Source organism: Aethalodelphis obliquidens, unplaced genomic scaffold, assembly GCF_003676395.1.
Source record: "Aethalodelphis obliquidens isolate GAN/ISIS:26980383/991018 unplaced genomic scaffold, ASM367639v1 scaffold65, whole genome shotgun sequence".
In the NCBI taxonomy this organism is placed as follows: domain Eukaryota; kingdom Metazoa; phylum Chordata; class Mammalia; order Artiodactyla; family Delphinidae; genus Aethalodelphis; species Aethalodelphis obliquidens.
Window position 1 is genome coordinate 1,256,282 of NW_020838009.1, and position 25,421 is coordinate 1,281,702.

General features: G+C 42.1%; 1 protein-coding gene across 1 annotated transcript in view; it reads left to right on the forward strand.

Annotated features, from left to right (window-relative positions):
* The first annotated feature begins 1,941 nt into the window (after positions 1-1,941).
* The window catches only part of ADARB2 (adenosine deaminase RNA specific B2 (inactive)), a 364,323-nt gene continuing 340,843 nt past the window's right edge, over positions 1,942-25,421 (forward strand). The window contains exon 1 of the mRNA XM_027089230.1: positions 1,942-2,144. Within this exon, the coding sequence (XP_026945031.1) occupies positions 2,045-2,144 (100 nt within the window). The 5' untranslated portion in view covers positions 1,942-2,044. The remainder of the gene's footprint in view (positions 2,145-25,421) is intronic.

Here is a 25,421-nt window from a genome sequence, read left to right on the forward strand (position 1 = left end):
TGTTTCCAGATAACAGTTGATGCTCTCCAATACCTTTCATGCCACAGAGAGTAAGTAGGCGGGCAGTGCGCTTTTCCAGCATTCTCTAGAAATTAGCAGCAGCATTGAGCTGTGTTGTCGGTGGAAGGAAATGGCTGAACCTGGCACATAGAGGGACCCTGGTGTGACTGCATTTATCAGCCTGAAATGAGCCAGACAGTTAAACTCCTAAATGGAAAATACACAAGCCCCTGCTTTCTGAGCCCGACGTGTAATAATGTGCTCATTCTTTCAAAATTATTTATTGGATTGATTTACTAAATAATCATAAAGTGATTAGTATGCACCAGTCACTGTTTATACTGATTCTCAAGGATGAATGAACCTGAGAGGCAGCTTTGTGATTACCCCCATTTCACAGATGAGGAAACTGAGGCATAGTTTACATCACTTGCCCAAAGTCAGAGCAGTGGGGTTAGGATTTGAAATCAGATGCCCTCCTCTCTCCCTCTCTTCAGTGAGAACTGAGCCAGGATCCAGCAGCTCACCACATAGCAACATATCCCAACATCCTGATTGCTTCCAGCGTTCCTTAGAGAGAGTATTGTTACCTCATAGAAAATTATCTGGAAATTTCTAGGTCCATAAGGAGCTTGAAAATGGTGTATGTAAAGTAGGAAATAGAAGTATTTGTGTGCCATTTTCACATCATCGTGTTAATGCTAATGACTTTTAGAGTGGATTTTTTCCCAAACCGTTACTACTATAATTAATAGCTTATGTGATTTAAATGCAGAATGCAATGACGATGGCTGGATTACTTTCCTTTTTATATTTTACTTTAGATGTTTAAGGTTGCATAAGCATAGTCTTGAAAAAATAGGATAACCCTGAAAAAACTGTTCAAAACTAGTTCAATTTGCAATCCATCTCCTTGTAAATATTACCTTCTTCCGAATGTTACATTTGGCAATAAAACTATTAGATGAAAGCCCTCTCTGCCTTTCATTTCATTGTTCCCTAAATAGAGCAACCTACTGAAATCCCTGGCTTTAAAAATCAGACTCAGATCCGAACACCTACGTCTTTATGCAGTATTTCTCTTGTGCAGAGGTAACAGCCAAGGGATATGAAGGAAGAAGCAAAACAAGCAAACAGACAAACATGCAGTTTCTGAGAAATGAATACCCCTAAGAGGCTGTCTCCCGGGGAACTGCAAACCTTAGCCCCTTTCTGAGGAAGTGAGAGCTTGGTATTTCTTAGAGAGAGACTTTCCCCTTGACGCACAAGCATTATAACGGATTCACTAGTTAAAAACTGTTTGGCTGGAGATACAGTCTCTGCATCTTTCTGAGCGCACAGAGGGGTAATGCCCTGTCCCTTTGGTCTGAGCAGGAAGCCTGGATCTGGGGTAGATTCCTCTGCAAGCTGCCCCTCAGGCTTCTCCCTGAGAAGCTGGCTCAGCCTGCCTGTTCCCTCCCTCCTGTGCAATCTCCTTCCCTCTCCACGGGTCCTGGGCAGCTCCATCCGTCCAAATGGGAGCTGAGTTTGCAAGCTGACAGGGCATGCACAGGGCTGGTGGTGCTGATGTCAGAGCCAGCAGACAGTTGTGATTGGATCTAATTAGACTTTGCAGCAGCAAATAGACAAGCTCCCTGCGTGATTGGCTTCAAAGTGGCTGGTGCCAAACAACTAGCAGAGGTGCCAAAGTAGAGCCCTGCGTTTGGAGCCCAGATCAAGAGAGGCTGCCGGGGCAGGAAGAGGGGGAAGAGGAGGAGGGGGGGCCTGGGCCGGGCGCACCTTTCCTTCGCGGTCCCTCCGGCCCTAGAGCGCTTTGGCACTGGAGCTTAGATCGCGGCTCTCAGCCCAGCTGGAAACAAGTGACAGAGAACAATTAGAGAGGAGGGCGGGCGGGAGCGCTTGAGTGCTCAGTCCTAAAAAGTGAACCTGCTCCCTGATTTGCAGACGCATTTACCGGCGACGGCGGCGGCGGGCGACAAGAGCAGGAAAGGTGAAATTGTTTAAGAAAGGATTCCTGCCCTGTTCCACTTACCGGGTCCCAGCCATGGCATCGGTCTTGGGGACCAGCAGAGGGTCCGGAGGGCTGAGCAGTCAACTGAAATGCAAGTCCAAGCGGAGGAGGAGGAGGAGGTCCAAGCGCAAAGGTAAGGAGCCGGCTTTCTGCGCCGTCTGCCGCGAACTCTCCGCGCTGCGCCGCCTCCTCTTGTCTGTGGGCTTTGCCAGTTTCCAGCAGCTTCACTTCAGGATGCTGGTGGGATGTCGGTCGGTACAAAGCAGAGCGCTCGGCTCTGGAGTTCAGATCCTTTTGTAAATGCCGGGGCTTCCGCAAGCCCAGAGAGGGTGGCGAACCAACGGAGCAGAGGGCTCAGCAAAAGGCAGAGGAGAGGGGCTGAGGACGGGGCTGTTCCTTTGACTGGAGTACGGGCCCTCCCTGGACTCGCACTCCCTGGCCGCTGGCCACCGGCACTGCCTCTGACCCTCGCAGAGGCAACGTTAGCTCGGGGGCCAAAGGAAACCCTCTCTTAAGCCAGCAGCCCTAAGAACGAGGGACGGGACCTCGTGCCAGCTTTTCCATGCAAACTGTCTTGGAGGAAGGAGTGGGCAAACCCGGGAAACAGCGTCCCTTCGTTGGCTGACAGTTTCTATTTAGAGTGGTACCCGTTGTTTTGTAAGCACGGGGACCTGCAGAGAGAAACAGGGCTTATCTGGGGGGAATAAGCAGAAATTAATACATGAAAAGAGAAACAGGCATTACAGCTTGTTAGAGGTGAGAAAAACTGCAAACCAGAGAAGGAGAAAAAGCAGCCGATGACAGGTTGCTCCTGACACACCATCCTGTCTGTGCCTGGTTCCCGATCTGTTTGGAGAGGATCCACCTGAAGTTAGTCCCATCAGTAGTCTAGGGCTCCCACAGGGGCTGGTGCACAGCCGGCCCAGCTCCACGGAGGAGGCCGGTCTTGAAATGTCATCCTAGCCGGTGTCCCTTCCACGGGAGGGTGGAAGGAGTCTTCCAGGGCTGCCAGCTCTTCCCCAGAGAGGAACTTGTTATCAGCAGCTCCTTATCATGAGTCTGCAGGAGAAAGTTCAGTTCTTATTATTTGAAATAAGGTTGTTTTTTTTTTTTAAGTGACCAGAGAGCCATAAAGAACAGTTGAAAAGACACAACTAAAATGTATCAGATTTTCCGGTTTCTCTGCTGGAGCGTGCAGAGTTAGATGTGGTTGAAGTTGTAAGTCCTCTCCCAAGAGGACTTCTGCCCCATCTTTTCCTAACTGCTCTCAAACAGTCCCCGAGTCCTTCCCGACTTCTTCCAATAATAGAAATTAGCCGGGCGGTTTGAAGACATAAATGCCAATAGCACACAGTCGTTAATTATGTTTGTATGTCAGGGTGGCAGGGAGCAAGGCGACAACTTCCCAGGAAGGTTTCAGAGCCTTCGGTGTCAAAGGGGGTGATTCTGTCATTCTAGTTTAACTCTTGAGCTGCTAAAATGAATGCCAGCTATTCACTTTGTTACCTGAAAATTTCACTCTGAAACAGATCTGTTAATGTCTTCCAAAAATAATGCTAACAGAAAGTGACAATGATACTGAAAAAAATCACAGAATTTAATAATGAATATAACTTTTAAAAGAGATAAAAAGGAAACGTTCTCTTGTGTACTTCAAGAGTTCTTATTTTCCAGTCTTTTTATTTAGTATACTTAAAATTGAAAAGCATGGAATAATATTTTACAATAAAGCAAAACCTATAGAAAGAACATATAAGCTGATGAACATTTGTGCCTTTCTCCAAATTCATTTTTTGTACCTTTAAAAGTCAGTCATGCCAGCTTATAAGGCATTTGATTTCGGAAAGGAAGACAAGAAAATCTGAAGGAGGACTTCATTGGCTATAAACTTAACTATGACAATTCAGAATAGATTTTATATGAAATATTTATATGCTTTGTTTTCAATATACCAAGTCTCTTAATTTTTATAGCCAAAAACTGAAGTGGGAAAGGGTAATCAGGATGTGTGTGCTAATTCCTGTTATGCGTACATTTATCCGCGGGGTGAAATTTCCTATGGCATCTGCCGACAGCTTATCATGGTCTGTGAGTCAAATCAAACTGCTAAGTATTCACTTTTTAGGGGAAAGTTAACAGTGTAAGTGTGTGTGGTCAAACGAAAAGAAAACAGCAATGACAGAGCACTTTAAATGTTTATTTGCGTTTTCCTGGGAATAGATCAGTTTGTATATAATTCCCAGTTATTACGGATGCTTTTCTCCCCTCTTCTATCAGGACAATAGTGAATTTAAATTATGTTCTAATATTCATGAATCTTAATAACAGTAATTGAATAGCACAGCCTCAGCTTTTAAGCTTATCTAATAATAAAGCTCTATATTTGTCACAATTTAAAATCCACACGTGCATGGGTGGCTGTTAAGGAATTTTGGTAAGGCTCTACTTAGTACTAACTAAAGCCACTGATTGTGAGCACAAAGAAGGAGTTCTTTTTGTATGTGAATAAATAAATTAAAATAAATGTTCATTTTTTTGGCCAATGACAAGTATATTTCCACCTGTTCTAATGAACAAGAGTCATTTTGAAGCTGCATCATAACTTTTAGTTTCCTGGAGCTGTCAGCCAAAGTGCTATTGGCTTGCTATATGTATTCTCTAAAAGTGGCTTTGTTATGATTTCTTTATTATGCTTTTTATTGTCAAAATCTATGGGCTCCGAAATAAAAACTCTATCGCTACAGTATCAGTGTAGAATTGATACCATACTCCCATTATTATTAACTATGATCCAGAGTCTCGGAAGTACAATTTTTTCCTGTAGGAGGTATTTTTTAGTCACCATACCACACAGAAAGTAGTTTATATCGTTAAAAGTAAAAATAAAAATAAAACTTAGTCACAGAATATGACTTTGGGTATTACCTAGCCGAGACCTGCATTTGTCTCTCAGAAAAACTTTCAAAAGGATACTGAGCAAACCTCCCCACCCACCAATCCTCTTGTTATTTTATTAGGACCCAGTGCTGTCCATTTCTCTCCATGTGTTATTTTTTAGTTGGGACTTTACCTTAGAAATTATTTATAAATGTTTTACGTTTTCTGTACAAACAAGAAATGTCAAATTTTGACGTTTTTATGGGAAAAAAACAGGCAGTTAAAAAAAATCTGTGAAAAGGACAGGGTTGTTTTTTTTTTACACATGTGGTTACGGAGTGTTCACCTCCCCTGTAACATGTGAGACCCGTCAGTTTATTCTGCTTCTATTTCATGCAAAGACTTTCAGAAAACCCTGGCAGCTCTTGTAGTTTAGGAGAGTTGACTGCTGCCTGCCCACACAAAATACCCACTTAGCTCATTTCTCTCGGAGAATTCTAGGAGACTGTGCTCTGCTTTACAGTTCTGGGTGAAATTATGTGGGGTGATTGCACACAACCACGTCTGTTATGTGGTTGTATTAGAGAAATGTCTGCCTGTATTACAAAAGAATTGAATGTGTGAATATTGTAAAAGGTATATATTTTAACCCTAAATAATAAAGGCAAAGGTTGAAGGGTTCTTAAATTAGTATCAACTCAAGCAGGTAGCACAAGAGGCAGCATCATCAAAATAGTGTAGTATATAAAGGTAAGTCACTTAAATTTTTATCAGTTAATCTCTGGACCGTTGGATACCTCCAGGGTAATATGCCTGAGGAATTTCATAGGTGTATTTTTAATTTTTAAAATAGTATATGTATTCTCTTTTGTTTCTCTTGATCTTTCTTTGGTGAGAGTAGTTTTCCAAAAAGAAGCTGTGTGTTGGCGTGAAATGAATTTTGTGAATAAAATGTTTTTAACATTTGACCCATGAGTATATACAATGTATAAAATGACTGAAATTTCTGGAAATAAAAAAAGATTGCTCTTTCAATACAAACATATTAGGAAATGGATTGGGTACTGATACTAATTCAGTTGGTTCCAGGAGGTAAACAGGAAGACAAGGTTTTAAGTGAAGTGCGTCAGTCATTAAAACAGAGAAAGGGAGGGAACTTTGGAGAACTATTTTAAATGCTGTAGAAACAATCATTTGGTAACTCGGTCCCCTTGAATTCAGCATCAACACACCACCTATCTTTTTGAGGCATTTGATGGCAAACTAAGTTAATGCTTGAATTTCACGTACTGTTCCAGGGAGATCAGTTACACAGAGTTTTAGAAAATTGAGGGTGAATTTTGGAAGCTAACACACGGGTAAATCTCTGCAGAAGTAAGCTGATGAATCATGAGGAGGTAGGAGTGGCCGGTTGCAGAACGTGGGGAAATGCAGATAAAAAGTTGGCAAAAGGAACAGGATAAGTAGAGCAGATGGACTGCAGACACAGGCTTGTTGTGAAATGGAATTCCGTGCAAAGCTAATGAAATACAAAGATGGGCCAAGGATGAAGGTGGGAGGCCCGTGGCTCTCAGCCCCCGCGGCGGCAGAGTAGCTGGCGGGTCTCATCCTGGCTGCTGGGGACTTACTCCTGCATCACAGCCGAGCATCCGTGCTCACCGCTTGCCTCGCTCGCCCACAGCTCCAGAGGAAGGGCTGGATTAGGTGATAAAATTAAATTGATGAAACTGTTCGCCATCCTCTAATTATGTGAGGGCTTCTTCCTTTCTCTTTTTAAAATTTGTATTAGTACTTCTGGTTTCTAGTGACCCGTGTAATAGCAGTAATTTGAGATTGCTTCAAGGGCATTAGATATGATGAGTGAACTTGAATTTAGAATAAAAATATGAGATTCAGGTATCCATAGCTAAATAGTGGTGATTCGGTTATTGCAGAAGTGCTGTCCCAGAAGAGCATTATGTAAGGAAATGCAGAATAAGGAAATTGCATTTTTCTTTTCTTGAGGCATGGAGAGACAACTTATGCTCTGAAAGCATTCAGTGTTCAATTTAAAAACCATAGATGTTTGTAGTTGTGTGTGTATACCTATATACATATATACAGAGTGAAGACAGTGGAAACATTTGAGCATTTTTTATGTCTGCCTGCTTCTTTTTCTAAAATGCTAGAAAATGAAAGCACTGGTTTTGTAATACGGACAGTTTTGAACAACTCATAAACCCAAAAATAATTATACTACTCCGTTCTTCATCATTTAAAAATATTATCTCTAAATGCTGCACTGGTAATGGAGCTCTTAATTACTAGCAAACAAGATTTCTAAAAGGATAAATTTTCACATGATAAGCAAGATTTTAAAAGCACTTATTTTAGCCATTACTAAACTGAATAAAGAAAACAAGGTGAATGTCAAGTGAAATATGAAAAGCACGATGTGCTTCACAAAATAGTCAGACTATTGAGTGTTAGCGTATCCATGCGCTTATACATCACGAGAAAAAGCCACACAGCCATGTACTGCCTGAGAGCAGCAAAGACCTGTTTCATGTTGTCGAGTCTCTGTAAATAGTGAAGCCAAATTAACCCGTCTTTTCAGTTAAATGGTTCTCCTGCACTGAAATACATGCTGTGAAATACTGGATTATGCAAAAAGAATTGTTTATTCCTCACTATTAATATATTATAATTCCCTTAAGAATGTATCACTATCAAAGAAAGGGACATTACTTTCAGAAAGAGGGGAAAACGCCTGCTTAATTCTTGATCCACATGTGAATCTGATACCCTTCTGTGGAACTTCCAGAAACAGAAGGGGAGGGCACACTGAGAAATTTAAAACCTGGACTCTTGTACTTGCATATGTGACTGCTTTGGTTCCAAACATCCCTCTTGGGTGATTAAAATTTTATTTCCCTGTTTATTTTATTTAAAAGGAATGGGGACGGGGGCTATTGCCTCTGATTTCCTGATGTTTAAGCAACATCACAGCAAATGTAGCTCTGAGAGCCCTAAACCTCCATCCACAGATTTGTGAGTGAATCCATTTTCCCAGGAACCATATCCAAGAAATGGCAACCTAGAAGTGGAAATGTTTGCTTTTTAAGCTATCAGTAATTTTCCCCAAAATAAACTTGGCCACTTGCAAAGACAGCTGATTTTTTTCTTAAGAATGATAAATATTTGAAAATAAAGAGTTAATCTGAGTGCCTGAGTTCTCTCCATACACTGTGGACATTTAGTCATCTTTTATTATAGTTACAGGTATTAACTATGAAGAGTAGCAAAATAATTTCATTTTATTATTTCATGGATGGGGAATGAATACAACTAGTATCTGGTTTCTGGTAAGAAAGCAGCTAGTAAGTGTCCCTTTGTGTCATAAAACACACACACACACACACACACACACACACACACAAATTCACTATCATCTGTTTTAAATTATGAAAATTATCAAGTTAATGTTAAAAATTTTTTAAATCTCAAAAAGTAGCAAGCAGGTAATATAACTTTTATATTCATACTAAAGAGGGCATTTTATGCTTGATTAAGAAATAGTGTCCAATAAATGGGACACTTACAATGATAAAGAGTAGCATTTAAGATGGAAGAGACATATCAGGTGACTTTTAGATTTTAAGACCATTTTTTTTTTAATCCCTAAGAGATGAAATTTTAAAAGCTTTTTTTAAGCTGTGTTCACGTAAAATCACAGGACTGGAGGTGGCTTCATGTGGCTGCTTTGATGCAGAGAAGGCAGACAGAGCAGTCCTGCTTGTATACCTACTAACACAGCCCCAATGTGAATAGTCACAGGGGCTGTGCCCTGCAGCTAAAAAGTTCCAGCTCATGTCCACACCGGCTACTATCAAAACCTCCCAGGACTAGAGAGAGAAGCTGGTGTGTAAACAAAAGGTGGAATAGGACAGTTATCATTTCCAGTGTAATTACCTGCTAAAATCTGGTTACATCCATTCCACTAAGTGCTTTTATAATGGTGCCCACAGAGAACTTTCTCACAAAAGAGATTGAAGCTTCTTTCTGCTGCTGTTTCACCATTTGAATGATAAATACAGCTAATATTCCTCAGAATATATTAGCCATCCTTCCTTTCTGGACTCTCTACTATACAGAGGTAACTCTTACATCCAGATGTTAGCTCAGGGCTGCCAGGTGATCGCACATAATAGAAAGTGTTCCTTTAAATACTTCAACTAGGATGTGCTTTGGAGACTTTTACAGATTTAATTAATCTTTGCCACTCCATTTATTTGAGATGAAATCTCTAATTCTTGTTTCCTACCAAGAATTAGATGGGCAGAAGATCTGCCTCATCATTGTATAATGTCTTAGGTGATTTCTCAAATATGGCATGAAAATAGGACAGAGGGGGACCCAGTTCTCTGAAACTGGAGCCCAAGTCAAATACTTTCTCTGTTAGAATCAAACAAAAAGTGGGGCGGTTCTGTTTCTCAGAAGCAGGACTTTGGAATCATGATAAAGTAGCTCACAGTGTACACCTAGGACACCAATAATTGATTTTAAAACTATTTTATCAAAGTCCATCGGAAGTACACAGGTGTCCTCTCTTAAAAATTAATGCAACATTTCCTAAAAGTTTAATTGCTTTTGGAAAAGTCCAATTTAATAAACGTGACAGAAACGTCAGCAAAATAGATTTTGACCTCCTCTACCCCCACGTCTGGCTGCGCTCACTCATCCCTGTCTGGAACAGATGCTCCTCCTGCATTTGGCTTATGGCTGTGGAATCTTTGTGTCCTTAAAGGAAACATGCTCTCTTTCTAGTAGACTGTGCTCGGACTGGAACATAAAGGTGCACAAGCTCAGAGACTGCCAGCCATGTACAATTTTAAAAGATTTTTTTATAAGTTTGGATGTTGAGCAAAACAATGTTGCCTTTTACTATTCCTTAGGTGAATAAAAGCATGGAAGGCCTACTTTAACCACAGACATAAAGATATTTTATTTGTGTTTTAACTCTAAATATTCACACCGTGGATGAAAGTTTGTAAAGGACCATCCGGATTCTAACAGAATTCTAACAGAAAGTGACTTTTTAATTCAAAACATGTGGTTCAAGGAGAAATTTTTTTAATTCAAATGAGTCCATGCTGCTAATTTTCTTTCTAAAGAAGAAGTGAATTTGAAATAAAAATCATTGCTTTGTCCCTAAGTTAAATAATAGCTTAACTCTTAAGACAGTAGAACAGGAAATATAGTAACTTTGACAGCCCTTGAACGATACTGAACTGAGAGCAAATACTATCCCCCTGACGGTGGCTTTGGTGGCAGCATGTGTGTCACTGTACCAGCCCTTCTCAGAGCTGCAGGGGGGTCTATTCAGGGCTGGTTGAAATCCAGGGAGATATTTTCTTCTTAAGCATTTAGTATGATAAGTTTATTCATTTTAAATCTAAAACATGTGGAGTTCATATCATTTTATTGTTGTCACTTGAGAAACAAGTATTTTTTAGTTAAGTTAAATTTATTTGGGGCTTTTGTATGTAGATAATGAATAGAGTTCAAGTTATTAAAAATTGCACTTTCTGTAGACTGTTAATATATACATATAATATATACAGATGACAGACTCAAGATTTAAAATACATATAAGCATTTATTGAAATAATGAATATTGAGATATTAAAAGATTCTCCATCAGCTGTCTGGAGAAGCAGAAATCTAATATATACTCATTTTTAGATAAACATTTAAAAAATTAAGTATAGAAAAAATCCTGAGAGCATGAACTCCTTGAGAAATAGTGAAAAAATGAACTTGGTTGATGATGATGCTTTTTAGTGTTGAGAAAAACATCATTTTTTAAATTTTAAAATTTCATAAAGATGTGAAATAAATCTTTTTTGTCTTTTCCTCTAATAAGACTTAATCTATCCCCTTACATCATAAAATGAGAGAAACAGAAACCATGGTGGTATGAAGGGATTTGAACAGAAGGAGAACGGACAGGAGAGAGAGAATAACTTACAGATGTCTTTCTTCCTGTGCTCTGATCAGAGTTCATCTTCCTGCATATTTTCTGTATCTTCCAAAACAGAGAGGGCTCTTGATTGAAAAGTAGGGCACGTGAGATCCAGTTCTGCTCTGTTTGCAGTTTGCCTTAAACATTGCATATGTATTCAAACAAGGGCTGTATTGGACCTGTGTGAGTACCTTTTATTCATTTGCAATTGTGTCTCCTTGGGTGCCTACTCTGGACTGGGCAAAGAACTAGGAACTAAAAAGATGAAACAAAAAAAGTCGACAGGGTCCTCCTTCTCTCTGAGCTTGTATTGGATTTGGGGATATAGACACACAAATGTAAAATCAGGGAACAAAAACAGACCACCAGGACCCCAACATAGTATTAGGTCCTATGGGAATTTTTTTTAATACTCAATATTAGCATATATTTTACAAAATTGAATTTCTATTGTATTTCTTGTATCATTGCAGGTGAAACCTCCTGTATAAAAACTAAATCACTAAAATATAAACTCCTGTAGGTTTAAGCCTTTTTATCCCCTCCGCAGTGTCAAAACATAATAGCTGCTCAATTAAAATTCACTGAGAAAGTTGATTTCCTTTTTGAAATGAGTTGTTTAAAGAAATAATCAGAATGTAGTAAAAGGGAGGCTTTTCTAAGGAGATTGGGTACAGATCACATGAGCTACTACAGTTTACAGCAGGGAACAAACCACATGAGGGGTGTGAGTGGGATGATATTCATGTTACCTTGGGGGTGATGACCGCTAGGGAAGGATGTGACTTCTCCCATTCTTGTTTTGTGGAATTGTCTGAAGGTTTGATTGGCGGGCGTTTGTCTTTGTGCGTGGTGATTTCTCAAGGGGCCAGATGTACTCGGTGTGGTCCCAGAAATTAGCACACAGGCTCTCTCATTGTACACCATCAATAAATGGTTGTTGCAGAATCAATTTATAAAGGGCACTGACTGACTTATTTTTAAGCCATTGCTATGGAAATTTGAATGTATTCATTCAACAAACATTTATGGAACATCTTTGTGTGTCAGCCATCGTGCTAAATGGCAGGGATTGAGCAGTCACAGAAACTCTGGAAAATGTTCTGAAAGAGCCAGACGGCACATCTGAACATGGCCCTGGCTTCTCCATAGTCCATGCTGAAGAGATAGTGCACAGTCCCCCCGCCGGAAGCTGGGGAGGCACATTCTGCCATTTGCCAAACCAGCCCCACCAATGATCGTCACGCTCGTGGGTGTTCGTGTGGATGGGGTGAGGTGCAACCCTCAGACCCAGACAAATTCCCAAGGTGCTTCTCAGTGAGAATGGTGCCCCCCTACCCTTGACCCTGAGGAGTTCTTCTCCACCTCTCCGTCCTGTGCCTGCAGCTTGGGCACAAAGGCACACCCCCTCCTGCCTCGTGGGTGCACACGTGTCCTTGAATTGATCCTACCTACAACCAGCGCCCGGACTCCTCCTTCGAGACAGGACCAGGCACCACCCCAAACTCTGCCACCATCCTGCTTCTCATTTCACAAAATTCCATTCTGTCCTCATGGCTGAGGGTAAACATTGTGTGCATCTGTGTAGTTCAGAAGCCTAGCACCAAGCCTGAGAAAGTGAGTAAACCAGGCATCTAACTTGTGGGATGGTTGGCATCTCTCTGCCTGGAGGTGATGCAAAGTAGGTACAGGGCTCATCCCAGCAGTCATAGGAGGCGTTCCCACCACCATGTCCACTCAATATTGTGGACACAAGATATGTTGTGGAAAAGATGAGCCATTGATCCTGTCCCTTGTTTTTGTGTAGATAGCATGTTTCTTGGTCTTTCATATCTCTTACCTATTAGATGACCTTGGAATGATCTCTCTCTCTCTCTCTTTCACATACATTAATTAAGCAGGTGACGTGTGTATAGCACTAGGAGATAAAATTCTTTAGTGCGTGACTTACGTGGTCTGCTCACTTTGGCTACAGTGATGCTGGCTGCACTAGTTAGGACTTGATATTTATCTATAATGATACTTAGAAAAGTCTCCAAACTTGAACATCAGGGAAACAATAAAAAATGCAAGTTGATAAAATTGAAACCATACAATGGATTGAATGCTACATCCCGTTTGTATATATTTGTAATAAAATAAATAGGAACTTGGTGTGAGATACTCCTGGTGTGACATCACTGGACTCCCTGGTCCAGGAGGGGGGGATATTGAATTTACCCACATCCCAGGAAAAGCGTATGAACTAACCATTCATGAGCCTGGTTGTGTCTATTTTACAGAAAGTTAGCCTCACCCAAAAGGTTAACAAAACACAAGGGAAGACAAGTCCTGAAAGATTCATTTAGTTGATACTCTGCTCTTGAGCTTTCAACAAGATTGTCTTGATTAGTCACGTGTAAATTAGCTCTGCTGAGGCCATTCAACTGACTGCCCATTTGGCCCATAGACAATAAGAACTAAAAATTAGTCACTAATATTTATTGAGCACTTACACTGTTCTACTCCAGAAATTTCTCTCTGCTGCATCTACTTATCTATAAAGTAGGAACAATATCTGGACCATAAGATTGTGAGATATATAAATATATATTTCACATACATTCACGTACATATATGTGTGCATATATATACAGTCATTCAGTGATTAGCAAAACATCTTCAAATTAGGTGACCTATAAATGAACCTTCAAGATAAAATGTAGAATAGGGGAGTTTTTTTGTACTTATCAGTCTAAGTTAACCATACAAAAAAGTCTACATAGAGAGTATATTAGTCAGCTAGGGCTGCTGTAACCAACAGCACAAAAGAAATTTATTCTCTCCCAGTCCTAGAGTCTGGAGATGGAGGTCAGGGTGTCAGCAGGGCTGGATTGTCCCGAGGCCTGCCTCGCGCTGTGTTCGCACATGGTCTCCCTCTGTGTGTGTCTGTGTCCTCATCTCCTCTTCTTATCAGGACATCAGTCATATGGGATTAGGACCCACTCCAATGACCTCATTTTACCGTAATCACCTCGTTAGAGACCCATCTCCAAACACAGTCACATTCTGAGTCCTGGGGATTGGGGCTTCAATGTGTGAATGTGTGGGGGACAGAACTCAGCCCGTAACAGCAGAAAGCGCTGTTCTTTTTACATTTAGAGACATTTCCTGAAACTAAAGCACACTGTTGGGTTATCAGTGCCCTCTTTCCAGAAACATTACCTCCACCTCAATAAGGGCCAGAAAATTCATGTTCCATTTTCATCACCATGATATCTCTAGTATATAAACCATAAAATCTCTGGTGGATGAGAAATGCTTGTAGAATTGGACTAACGTTAGACTTGATTAAATAATGTCCAGAATATTTTTTCTTGATTATTTTGTCATGAGTGTTGCCATCTGATCTGATGATGTAAACCTACGTGGATTTTATCTTATTCGGCCTCTTGTGTCCTCCTTTCCTGCCCCGTGAAGATTCCCATTTCTACTTAAAGGTAGTGTGAACCGTGATGTTCCGAGGAGGGTTCTCTTCCACAGTGTAAGTGGTGGGAGGATCCCACAGACGCGTGCACACACACACCCCACGGAGGGCTCTTTCTCCTGCTTGACTAGAACCGTCCTATACCTTTCTTACTGAGAGGTTAACTAAAGATCCTCTTTATTTCTGGATATTTCTGGATGAGGGAGAGTGAGACTCCGAGACAAGTGGCTACTGCCGAGAGCTGGGTCATGAGAGAACCTGAATTGGATCCTGTGGTTTTCAATCAGATGCTCTTGGTGAGGACCTGCCGTCCTGCTGTGGAGTTGAGCATGCAGGTCCCTGGAAGGAGGGGACTTTGAGGGTGAGGTGACGTGGTCTCTGGGAAAGAGGGGCTCATTGCCACTTGGGGACCCCTGGGCAAACATCTCAGAGAACGTCACCAGGGCCCGTGAGTGCCGTGGCATGGAGCGTGACGTGGAGCATGACGTGAGGCACTTGTGGGGTCTGCGCTTCCCGTTTTCACAAAGATGCTGAAGAGCATGAAGCCAGCTCATGATATCGTAATGTGTGTGAGTGTGTGTGTGTAAGAACATGTGTTTGTGGGCATGTATTTGCATATATGTAAATACATATAGAGAGAGAAATATTTATATACAGCTGTGCTTTCATTTGCTTAAATAGCCTCAGCAACACAATTATCTGATTTGAAGGTTAAAGAAACCCTTAGAGATGGTTCAACCAACTCAGACATTTTTCATTTTTATCTTCATTTTTCAGATATCTAAATAATACATATTTGCTCCACAATAAATATTAATTGTTGTACAAGGTAAAAATATTCAACAGCTACAATGAATTAATATTAGAGGTGAGGAAATTTTAAATTCTAGTTTTAAAAATCAAATACAAAAATAGAAAGCCCTAGTGCCGTACATACACAACACCTGCCTACACAACCACTGCCTACACAACACCTGCATACACAGCACCTGCATACACATCTGCATACACAACACCTGCATACACAGCACCTGTGTACACATCTGCATACACAGCACCTGCATACACAACTTCTGCATACACAACACACACAAAAAAGGTATGTCTAGATGAGCACACCGTTTATAGTGATACTCAAATTAGTTAATATTTTGCGGTGAAAATGAAGCCCATTCTTCACTCAATGTAACCCTGGAACTAAATCTGAACACTCTAAAATGTTCTCATCATACTTAAATACCCTTTTTGTTTACTGTGCTCCTGGATTTAAAAGGAGAACATCCTGAACTACCTTGTGTGTGTCTGTGCTTGTGCACAGGATATTTTTCATAAACTTTCATGTATAAAGGATATGTTTAATGTTCTCATTTCCTAGATTAAACTAGCTCAGAGTCTGCGCTGTCTGTACAAAGTCAAAATCAGCTTGAAGCCACAAGTAAACATATAGATTCTGTTTCAAATTCACTGAGTAAATAGATGAAAAGTGGATTACAAAACAAATTTGGGTAGAGAATAGTCAAATGGGACATCTGAACTCAGCATATGATTACTGATCCTGGAAGTATCAACTTTGAAACAAAACAGTTAAATAACGGTGACCCTCATAAGTAAGCAGACTGTTCCCACAATGTAACAAAGGAATATTAGCATTAAGGGAATATATGCAACTCCACTGGCACAAATGGACTAAAATTGCTCTTCCCATCTGTTCAACGTCTTATTTATAAAATCATTTTACATAAACACACACAGGTAGATTTCTGGGCTTGTAAAATTTCTTTGTAAAAAAACCACCAGTTCTTGGTGACATTGTGTTTATAACTGGAGAATGAATCTGGATCCCTTACCTTCAGCAGTGAGAATGAGAGGCTGCCTTGTGCCACTGACCTTGAGAGGGGAGTGGCCTGAGCAGATTTCTTTAGACCCCTCCCCGATCATTTTGTGGAACTGACGGAGGCTCCAGACCCCGAGCTGGAGGGGTCAAGGGAGGAGCTGAGGGTGGATAAAAGTACAGGCTATGTCCAATGGAAGGGCCTCTGAGCCCCCAACCCAGAACAGGTCTGACACGGATGCAGCATTTCAACAGCATCATACCTGGGACTCAGGTTACGTGTGGCAGGCAGTGTATGCGGCTTAAACAGGCTTCTGTGAACTTCCCTGCTGATGGATATACCAACCATGCATAAAATTCCCTATTTGCAAAAATATCTTCCAACTCCCAATTGACTTACAATAGAAGTTGTCCCTAATCTGAGTGTCTCCACGTGTGTGCATGTGTGTGTGTGAGAGAGACAGGGTGGGTGCAATTGTGTGCCTTTGCACACCATGTCACAAATATGGGAAAAGAAAAGCCAGGTCACTTAGTGTAAGTAGAATCTTTACAGATAAAAAAATGCATGGGCAAATTTAGAAAGTACTCTGATAATGAACTTATATTTTCAAAGTTTATTTTCAATACTTGTTCTTTCCTAATTCTTTTACATCAACATTAACATTTGTTGGTCTTCAAACACACAGTAAACTTTCGCCTCTTGCAGTATTGTGGTTCCTTTTCTTCTCTTGGTTGCCTTATTTTTTTAAGTGACTCTGCCTTTTTACGCAAGTTGAATGATAATGAATCAGTTACCCTGTAGTGGTCAGTCTTGAAGCTGAGGCCCCTCTGAGCTGAAGAAGGTAGAAAACTTGAGCTTGAAATTTAGGTTTGTTCATTAACGACTTCCTGCATTTCATTCATATGGGTGCTGATTTTTCTTCCAGTTATGTTCATTGTTTTCCTTATCAAGTTTCACAAAGGTACTACGCTTTTGGAATCACTTTCATTAAATCAATGGGAAAATCAAATGGATAATGTTCAATGTAGACTCGTTTAAGGAAAATAATGGATGCCTTCAACTTTCTGATAACCTTGCCAATGGAAGCATCCACGGTGAGCAAGTATTGCCAAGAGACCAGGCACACGTGAGCCAAAAAAGAGCAATCTATACACTGTTCATCACTCCTCTTCTTTTCATTGCTGTCTTAGCTGCTCTTAAAAGGTGTTTTCAGTGGACTGTCAAGCCTTCGCCAACTGGTTGTTAAGGAGGGCACTTGTGTGCTCAGGTGTGCCCAGGTGGTGCCTGTGTGCACCTGAGTGTAGGACTGATTAGACATGGTTCCCTGTTTCACTCGTGAAAGCATCCCGACTTAAGACGGCTAACCACGCAATCACATGCCCCATAACTTATGAAACAATACTGTTATTATTATCCCACTGTTCCTCAAAGACCCCCTCAAGACATCCTTCCCTCCTTTGTTACATTTTCCTGAGCTATATATCACCATACATTTGTGGGTGTGATGTTCCTGCTTTATATCTGTCTGATTCTCACTAAACTACAGTGTTTCTCGCATACCACCCTGAGTTTGCATCCATGTCAGGAGAGACTGGAACCATTTCTAAGCAGGACTTCAGAGCCGGGGTGCAAGCAGAGAGCCAGTGCAGCGAGCCAAAGTCCCCGGTGGAGGAGAGGAGCACAAGGCGGGGGGACCACACCCATGACGCCCGCGGTCAGGCGGGTCCACTGCTGGATGCTCAGCTGCCTCTGGTCCAAGAGCTGCCCCTTGTCACACCCCTCGGCAGCCTGACTCAAGGGGCTCCAGTGGCTGGACATCAGGCCCCCACATGTACATGCTGGCGTGGTTTCTGCCCCAAAATCACTGAGAAATGAGACAAATCTTACATGCAAATGAGAAGAGCTAGGAGATTTTCCAAATATAAATCCAAAAACAAAACGAATGCAGAAAAGCACACCAAACTCAGGTGGAGGCACAGGAAATGTTGCTGTGTAGTGAGGCCATAAGTAAAGGATATGAGCAGAATCGAAGGAACATGTTTGACAAAACACACACGTTAGGGAATTTTAGGTGTGCTCTCAATTCCACATGTCCCAGTGTGAGTTTAAAAGACTTGGGTATAGCTTATAGTTATCCAAGGCACACGTGAACTTTGAGGTAATTTTCTAGACTTTAAAAAGTGTTTATCATTTTATTTTAATATTCTCTACATTTAGATCCTTGACATCCATGAGAAATATATACTCAGAGATGTGTGAATCTCAAGTCTGCCGAAGCAGGTCCTTTCTCCCATGGCACAAAGTGAGATCTCCAAGTGAAGTTCCTTACAGCGTGTGAGATGTGTTGTTGTTTTTTAAGTTTGGGATATTTTGATTTATATAAATGTAGCAGGTTGGTTTGCTGTGAGACTTCTCAGAGTCCAGTGCATTTTGAGAACATCCCAGGCAAGGAGAAGCATACAGTGTTTTCTAAACTTATTTCAACCTTGAAAACTTTGGGGGACAAAACATTAATATCTCACCTAACACCAGCACACAGTGGGATAAAGCTTAGGGAATGCCCAGATGACTGAACATTACTGAATGTTTCATAGGCTCCTTCACAACAGACTCTGCCGCTAAGTAATCTGTGTAACGATTTTGAATTTATGTAAAATTTCTATTTTCTTCCTAAGAGCCATACATTTCACGCCTTTATTACTGTCACCAGCCATATTGGACGTATGCTGACCAGATTTAGTGTTCTTGTCTGTACTCCAGCGGGATCTAAGTCGCCTTCCTGGCAGGGAAGCCTGCCTATTTCTGGGACCCTGGCAACAGGACTAGCCTGTGCGCTGGGGTGTGACACAGCTCCCAGAACCATGGACCTGCGGTGGCTTCTGCAAAGCAGAATGGGCAGCTGACCTCCTTGGCGGCCATGTGACTGTCCAGGAAGGTGCCCAGAGCTTGGTCCAGCAGCTGGAAGAGGAGGGAGGGCAGTGGGGAGGGGGTCCTCAACCCAATGTCCGGCCTCCCAGTTCTGAGCCTTCCTGAGCACTGCATGGCTTTCTCAGCCCCTGGCCCTGTCTGTTCACTTCTAATAAAGCCTCTTTTTTCTTAAAACTAATGGGTTTAGTTTCAACAGCTTATAAATAAGTACTAGCACATTATTTTCTTTTTAGGACCTTTTTAGAATAATAGAGAAAAGCAAAAATGGAACCCACACTGGTGAGAAGTGTCTGTTAAGTCATTGGCCGGGTCGCCTCCAGCTCAGTTGTTTTACTCCTGGTCAGCATTCTTTAGGAGACGATTGAATTTTAACATCGTGATACTTGCACGTTCCTACATTTCCTAGAACTTCGGAGTCAATTTTCACCCACAATTTTAAAAGAATTCTATTATTATATTTACTATGAAATAAACTTTAATGTTTCTCAACCAAGTAATCAAAATCTATTATTCGTACAGTAAAAGACACTAAAGTGTATTTAGTGGCTTTAATTTTATTCTCAAACCCTACTTACTTTCAAAAAGAATATTACATAGTCACCATAAAACACAGAGGTACAGTGGACCTTTGCAGATAAAAATATACTTTCAGATTGAAAAGAACAGTCTGGGGAGACAGTATGACTACTGCAACTGAACATGAGATAAAGTGCTGAGCTTCCTGGTAGCCAAGGCAAAAAGGGAGACAAAGAGTTAGAGACTTCTTTTCTAACAGAAGCAATCAACTCAGGATGACAAACCACACGAAGAAAAAACTTAGGTTATTTGACTTGGGAAAAAATGAGAGAAGATATAACGTGCAAGTTTCAATGAAGCATCTGGTTTTTAAGTAGCTGATTCCAATGGACTGTCCAGGCAAAGCCAGCTGTAAACATGCACCCAGCATCACTTCATAGGGTTCATGCTGATAGGGTTGTGTCAGGACCAGAAAAACAAGAGAGTAAGTACCCAACTGAATAAAATCCAACTCAAGTTATTTAAATAAAAAACGTAAAAAGTGGGTTAGGACCCAGACCTAGCTTTTGCATGTAAAGCTGAATTTTGAGGATCCCATTTTACATTCTGAACTGGATGCCCACCCAGTAAGCCAGCAATGAGAAGCAAAGGCCCAGCAGACTACAAACGCTCATTAGGTGAATTATCTTACTTTTGGTTTTTAAAATGAAACAAAGATTAGCAATTTGCCTTTAAAAACTTGTGCCTCAATTCTGTTTGCTCCTCGAGCCCATTTCTGGATTGAGGGGCTCTCACCTTGCTTATGGAGGTGCTTCATGGTGCCAATCATAAACTCAGCCTGAATTGTGTGAACCCCTCCTCCCAGAGCAAAAATGACCTGGACCCTCACCTCTGATGCTTTCAAATTCTGGCCTCCAACTGTATATAGAAACTGCTTAAATTTTCATTTTTTTAAAACTACCGCGGTAGCCCAAGGAGAACTTTCCTTCTCTTAAATTTCCTACACACATACTGCTTAGCCATGTCGTGTAGCTTTTTAAAGCAGTGGAATATTTTTACATTGAAATCATGTAGATCTCCTTATGCAAAAGAAAGCGCTCAGGTCTGTAAACCCTTAGACGTCTAGGAAACACATTTTGTAAACCACTGGTTGACCAAGCATTGGACCCTGATGCAACTTGTAAAGTAGTTACCTTTTATAGTGTGTTCCCGTGCTGCATCCCCCAGCTAAGCTGTCTCTATTTTCTTATGGAAGCAAGTAAATATAATATGATGATGGCCAGCTTGAAAAGGACAAAGAGCATGACTTATCTCTCCTTGTTCCCCACGAGATCTGGAGCCCGGAACTTCACCGATGGGGGGTGTTCAGTTAATGTGTGTGCATTGAATTCTAGTCCACCTCCTTGTGGAACAGACTTCTGCACATAAGATGCTTAGGTTGACCTACAGTCTCTTTACATAAAGCCTCGCCTGAAACACTTAATTCTCATTTCTCTTTGGCCAAACAAAAGAGCATTTTTGGCCTTAAAAATGATCTTTAAAACCTACCAGAAACTGAAGAAAACCTTGTAACATGGTCTCGCTCTGAATATTTACACACATGCGGGACTTGCATGCCTGTGTTTGGGCACTTCTGAGTGCCCTGTACCTTCACAAGCTGCATGCCCTGCTACCCACTCGTCAAATTGTAGACATCCCAAGAGCAACGTGGCCTGATGTGATTTTCTTCCCTGACTCTGCACACAGCCAGGACAGGTCTGTAGGTAGGTGAGTTCTGGTCAGGACCCTGGATATTTTGCTGGGACTCTGTGCTGTTCAGCTCAAAGCTTCTGTGAAACGGATCAGCCAGTGTTGACCTGCATCACCACCTGAGCGACCTGCAACGTCTGCATGTGTGTCCTCCTCCCAGGTCCCCAGGGTCCGCATGGCCCCCAGACGAGACTCTCACCTGCCTCCTTCAGCTACACATTTTCCTCCAAAGGCCACTTTCAAAACCTGATGTCACGCAGTTGACACTGGAAACGATGTGATAGACTCTCACAGGGAGTATAAATGAAAAAAAAGTACAAACGGAAAATGCATTGTCACAAGTAGGGGGCTTAAGTGTTAGCAGGAAAACAGTTTTTGCCCAGTGCACATAGTAATGGTGGTTCTCAGCAGCAGCAGCAGCAAGACTGAGCGAGATCTTTCTGGAAAGGGTGAAGGGGAGCCTTCCCAGTCACACTGGTAGGCAGCCACCAGCTCTGCAGGCAGGAGCCACACAGCATGCTCCCACCAAGGACTCTTCATGCCCGCTTCTTCATGCAAAACATGCACAGAAAATGAAAGGAATGAATAATATAATGCACCTGGTCATTTCTTACCTTTGTATATAACAGAGTCCTTCAAACATAAGTAATTTTTGCTTGTATAAGAGCTGTGTGAATTCTTTCCAAATATATTAATTTTTACAGGAGGAGAAAGGGTTGCATTTCTGCTTGGAAAATGGCCAGTTTGCATAAATCAACAGTTTTGAGCACGTGTTGTGTGTCAGGAGCTGTGCAAAGAGTCAGTTACAAATAAGAAAGTAGTCGCTGTCACTTAGGACTCTGTCCTGGAGGAACTTGGGTGCATGAATTTTAAACATCTGCTTTAAATACGGCTTAGAACACTATTGTTCTGTGAATTTTCTTAACGGATCTTAGGCATACATAATTTGGAAATTTCTTTTATTTTTTTTAATGGGTATATTTTCAGCAAAACATCATGGGCAGTTTGAGAATCCTGGGAACCCAGAACTAAACATCAGTCTGACATGAATGGGGGCGCCCAGAGAAGGTCTCTAAGCTGGACTTTCTTTTCTGGATGCATTTGGAGGCGCAAAGCACAGCTCAGAGTTGTATGAAATTCTAGGCGGCTGTAGGCAGTCTACCACCATCTGGAATCATCCAGAAATGCCGGAACCACCATTCCTGTTCCTTACAAAGGTGGAATCTACACATGTAAATCTGCAATGACATGGGCAGAGAGGAAGCAGTTGTTTTCATGAAAAGAGGATCACACTCATCGGTTTCAGAGCCCTAGTAATTAATGGTCACAGCCCCCAATTATTGGAACCTATAATACAAGACAGAACTGAGTTACTGAGAAATTAAGTAACTTGATTAAGATGATAAACTGGTAAATTAGCTCTGAACATCTCCAGATTTCTTACCGCTGGTGCCTTTCTCCTCTGTCAAGTGTGGGCGGGCGCCCTAGTGAAGACTCCCTGTGATGAGGTGTCCTCCATCAGAGAGCAGAGTGACACACACCTGCTGCTTAGCAGTGCTGACAGGTGCTCCCACCACTCCTGTGACCTCCCCGGTGGTTCCAGCTGGGCCTGGGCTGAGTCCTCTCCAGGGGGCTGAGTGTGTCCCCTTCCTGGTGAGACCTTGGCCCATCCTTGGCTTCTCACATTGACAGTGGCAACGCCAGCTCCCGTGGAAAGAACAGGAAGCAGGACAGGCAGATGCAGCTATAGCTGTAAGACAGGAGCCATTTCAGGGACCTGGTGAGCCCTGGACTGGCCAAGGCTCAGGTGACCACGCTGCCTCACAGCCGCTGGCTGAAATCTCCCCGAGAGTTTGCGAGAACTGACTTCCAACACCATGAGATGCTGCACAGAACACAAACGTCTTTCCACACTTGGGCCGAGGTGTGGTGGTACCCAACACCGCAGCCTCCCCGGGCCGTCAGTGGAAGAGTCTCGGGAGCGTGTTGAGAGCCCTGCTCTTCTCCACATGGTCTGAACAGGTTGAGAAACGGTATCAGGAGCAAAGCTGAAGCCCCGATATTCTCTTTATGGCAGAAAAAACAAGGCTGGAGGGAGGAACAGGTTTGACTGCCAGAGTGGACGGCTGGGGACCGAGGAGGAGGTGGTCGGTGGGCTCGGGTTCTCCTGGGGTCCGGCCCCTGGAAGTGAGGCAGACGATCTCATCACCCCCAAATTCAATGGCTGCACAGGTCTCCCCTCTTCCCCCAGGGCTGGAGTGAATCAGGCTGAAGGGACCTCTCCTACACCCACGTGAAGGTGAAATTTTCTAAATATCATCTTATTTGTACTGATCCAACCTCTCGTCTGCGTGCCAATCACAGATACAGTGTTCATGTGATCAGCACCAAACACAGAAATTCATATGTAATTTTCTTCTAAATAGTAACTTTTTAGGAGAAAGGATGATAATTATCCAAGACCCAGGACGCCCTTGGTGCCTAATTCAGTGCCTTGGGACACTGTCGTGGACACAGATGCTTAGGACTTATTATTAAGTTTCAGAGATGATGAGGAGAGATACAGATATACGCTTCTGGTCTGAGTATAAAGGACAATAAATACTGTTGACATGGGACAAGTTAATAACTAGTATAAATCAGGAATGACGAAGACACGGACTGCCCAGAAGCCCTCCAGTCTTCCTTCATCTTCTGATGGACGATAAACCTCCACACTCAGGGTGTGAAGGCCCAGGACGTGCTGTCCTCCACCAGACACCTTGGAGAGGAGACGCTCTCAGGAGAGCAGCACGTACGTAAAATGACCGGGGAAGGAGAAGGCCGCAACTTCTCAAATTAGCATAATTAGTCATTATCTCTTAATAGCCCCACTTGGCTTCAGAGACTTGGCACTTGAAATTCTGCTTAAAGTTCAGTGAGAAAAAACAAATTTCATGCTGAAATGTCTCAGTAACACAGCTGAGCTGCCAACGTAATTGTCTGCTTGAGGTAAAGGGAAGGAGATGAACAGGTGCACACCTGGGTCCTCCCCTGTAAGAACCAGGTATGCAATCACACCTATTTTGACAGAAAATACCAAATCTTCAGAATGCCCCCCAGTCTCTCTTCCTGTCTTTGAAGATACTTTCAGAATTTCCTCTCCCCGGGGAGCCCATGTCACCAGCCAGGTGCTAAGAACCATTCCATCTAATGAAACATAATATCGCTTCCCTTAGATCAAAAGTCTGTCCAAAATAAAGACAGCATGGAAAAGAAAAAAATATATGAAGAAAGAGGAAACAAACACATCAATGTCATAGTCAGCAGCTAACAAATCTTACACCTTTCTATTTTTCCTGTTGGAACTCAAGTCCAAATAAGAGCTAATAACCCTGAAAGTTAATGTGTCTACAGCAAGGAAACAGATGGATTGTTTCTAATTCTATGAAGACATGTTTGGCAGGACATAGAAAAGAAATATTTACATTTTTTCACAGCTAAATAGCATCTTTCTTTAGTCTGGGCAAGGAACACTTTGTGACTTGTCAAATCAGTCTTTTGTTATTAATTAGTTGTAGTCGTTTGTAGAAAGTCCACGCTGTCACCTTATGAGGTTTGAGTGATAAACCACTGGACGGAGGGTTCAGATAGGAAGGTAAGTGGGTCTCCGGTTTGCAGCTGTGGCTGACACTGGTGCAGTACAGGAACAAGCACCGCCCAAGGGACGTCATTCTTAGGTTAAGAGATCTGTGGTGTCAGGAGGTTGAGGGTGAAAATGATCGTCAGGATCTGAGACTGCTTCTTCTCGTTCCTCCATGGTTAACACATTCCCCTTGACGAGTCCTCCTTCGATAACCTCAGTTCTTTCCTCTGCACTGTTCATAAACTTAACCTATTAAAGAGCACAGTTAATCATGTCACTCTGTGGATTCAGAATCCTCAGTGGGTTCCCCTTCCCAACTGATCTGACTCAAACCCTTGCTGGCGGGTCCAGGGCTGCACAATCTGACCCAACCATCCTTCCCCAAGGACATCTCATCCCCATGTCACCCTTCC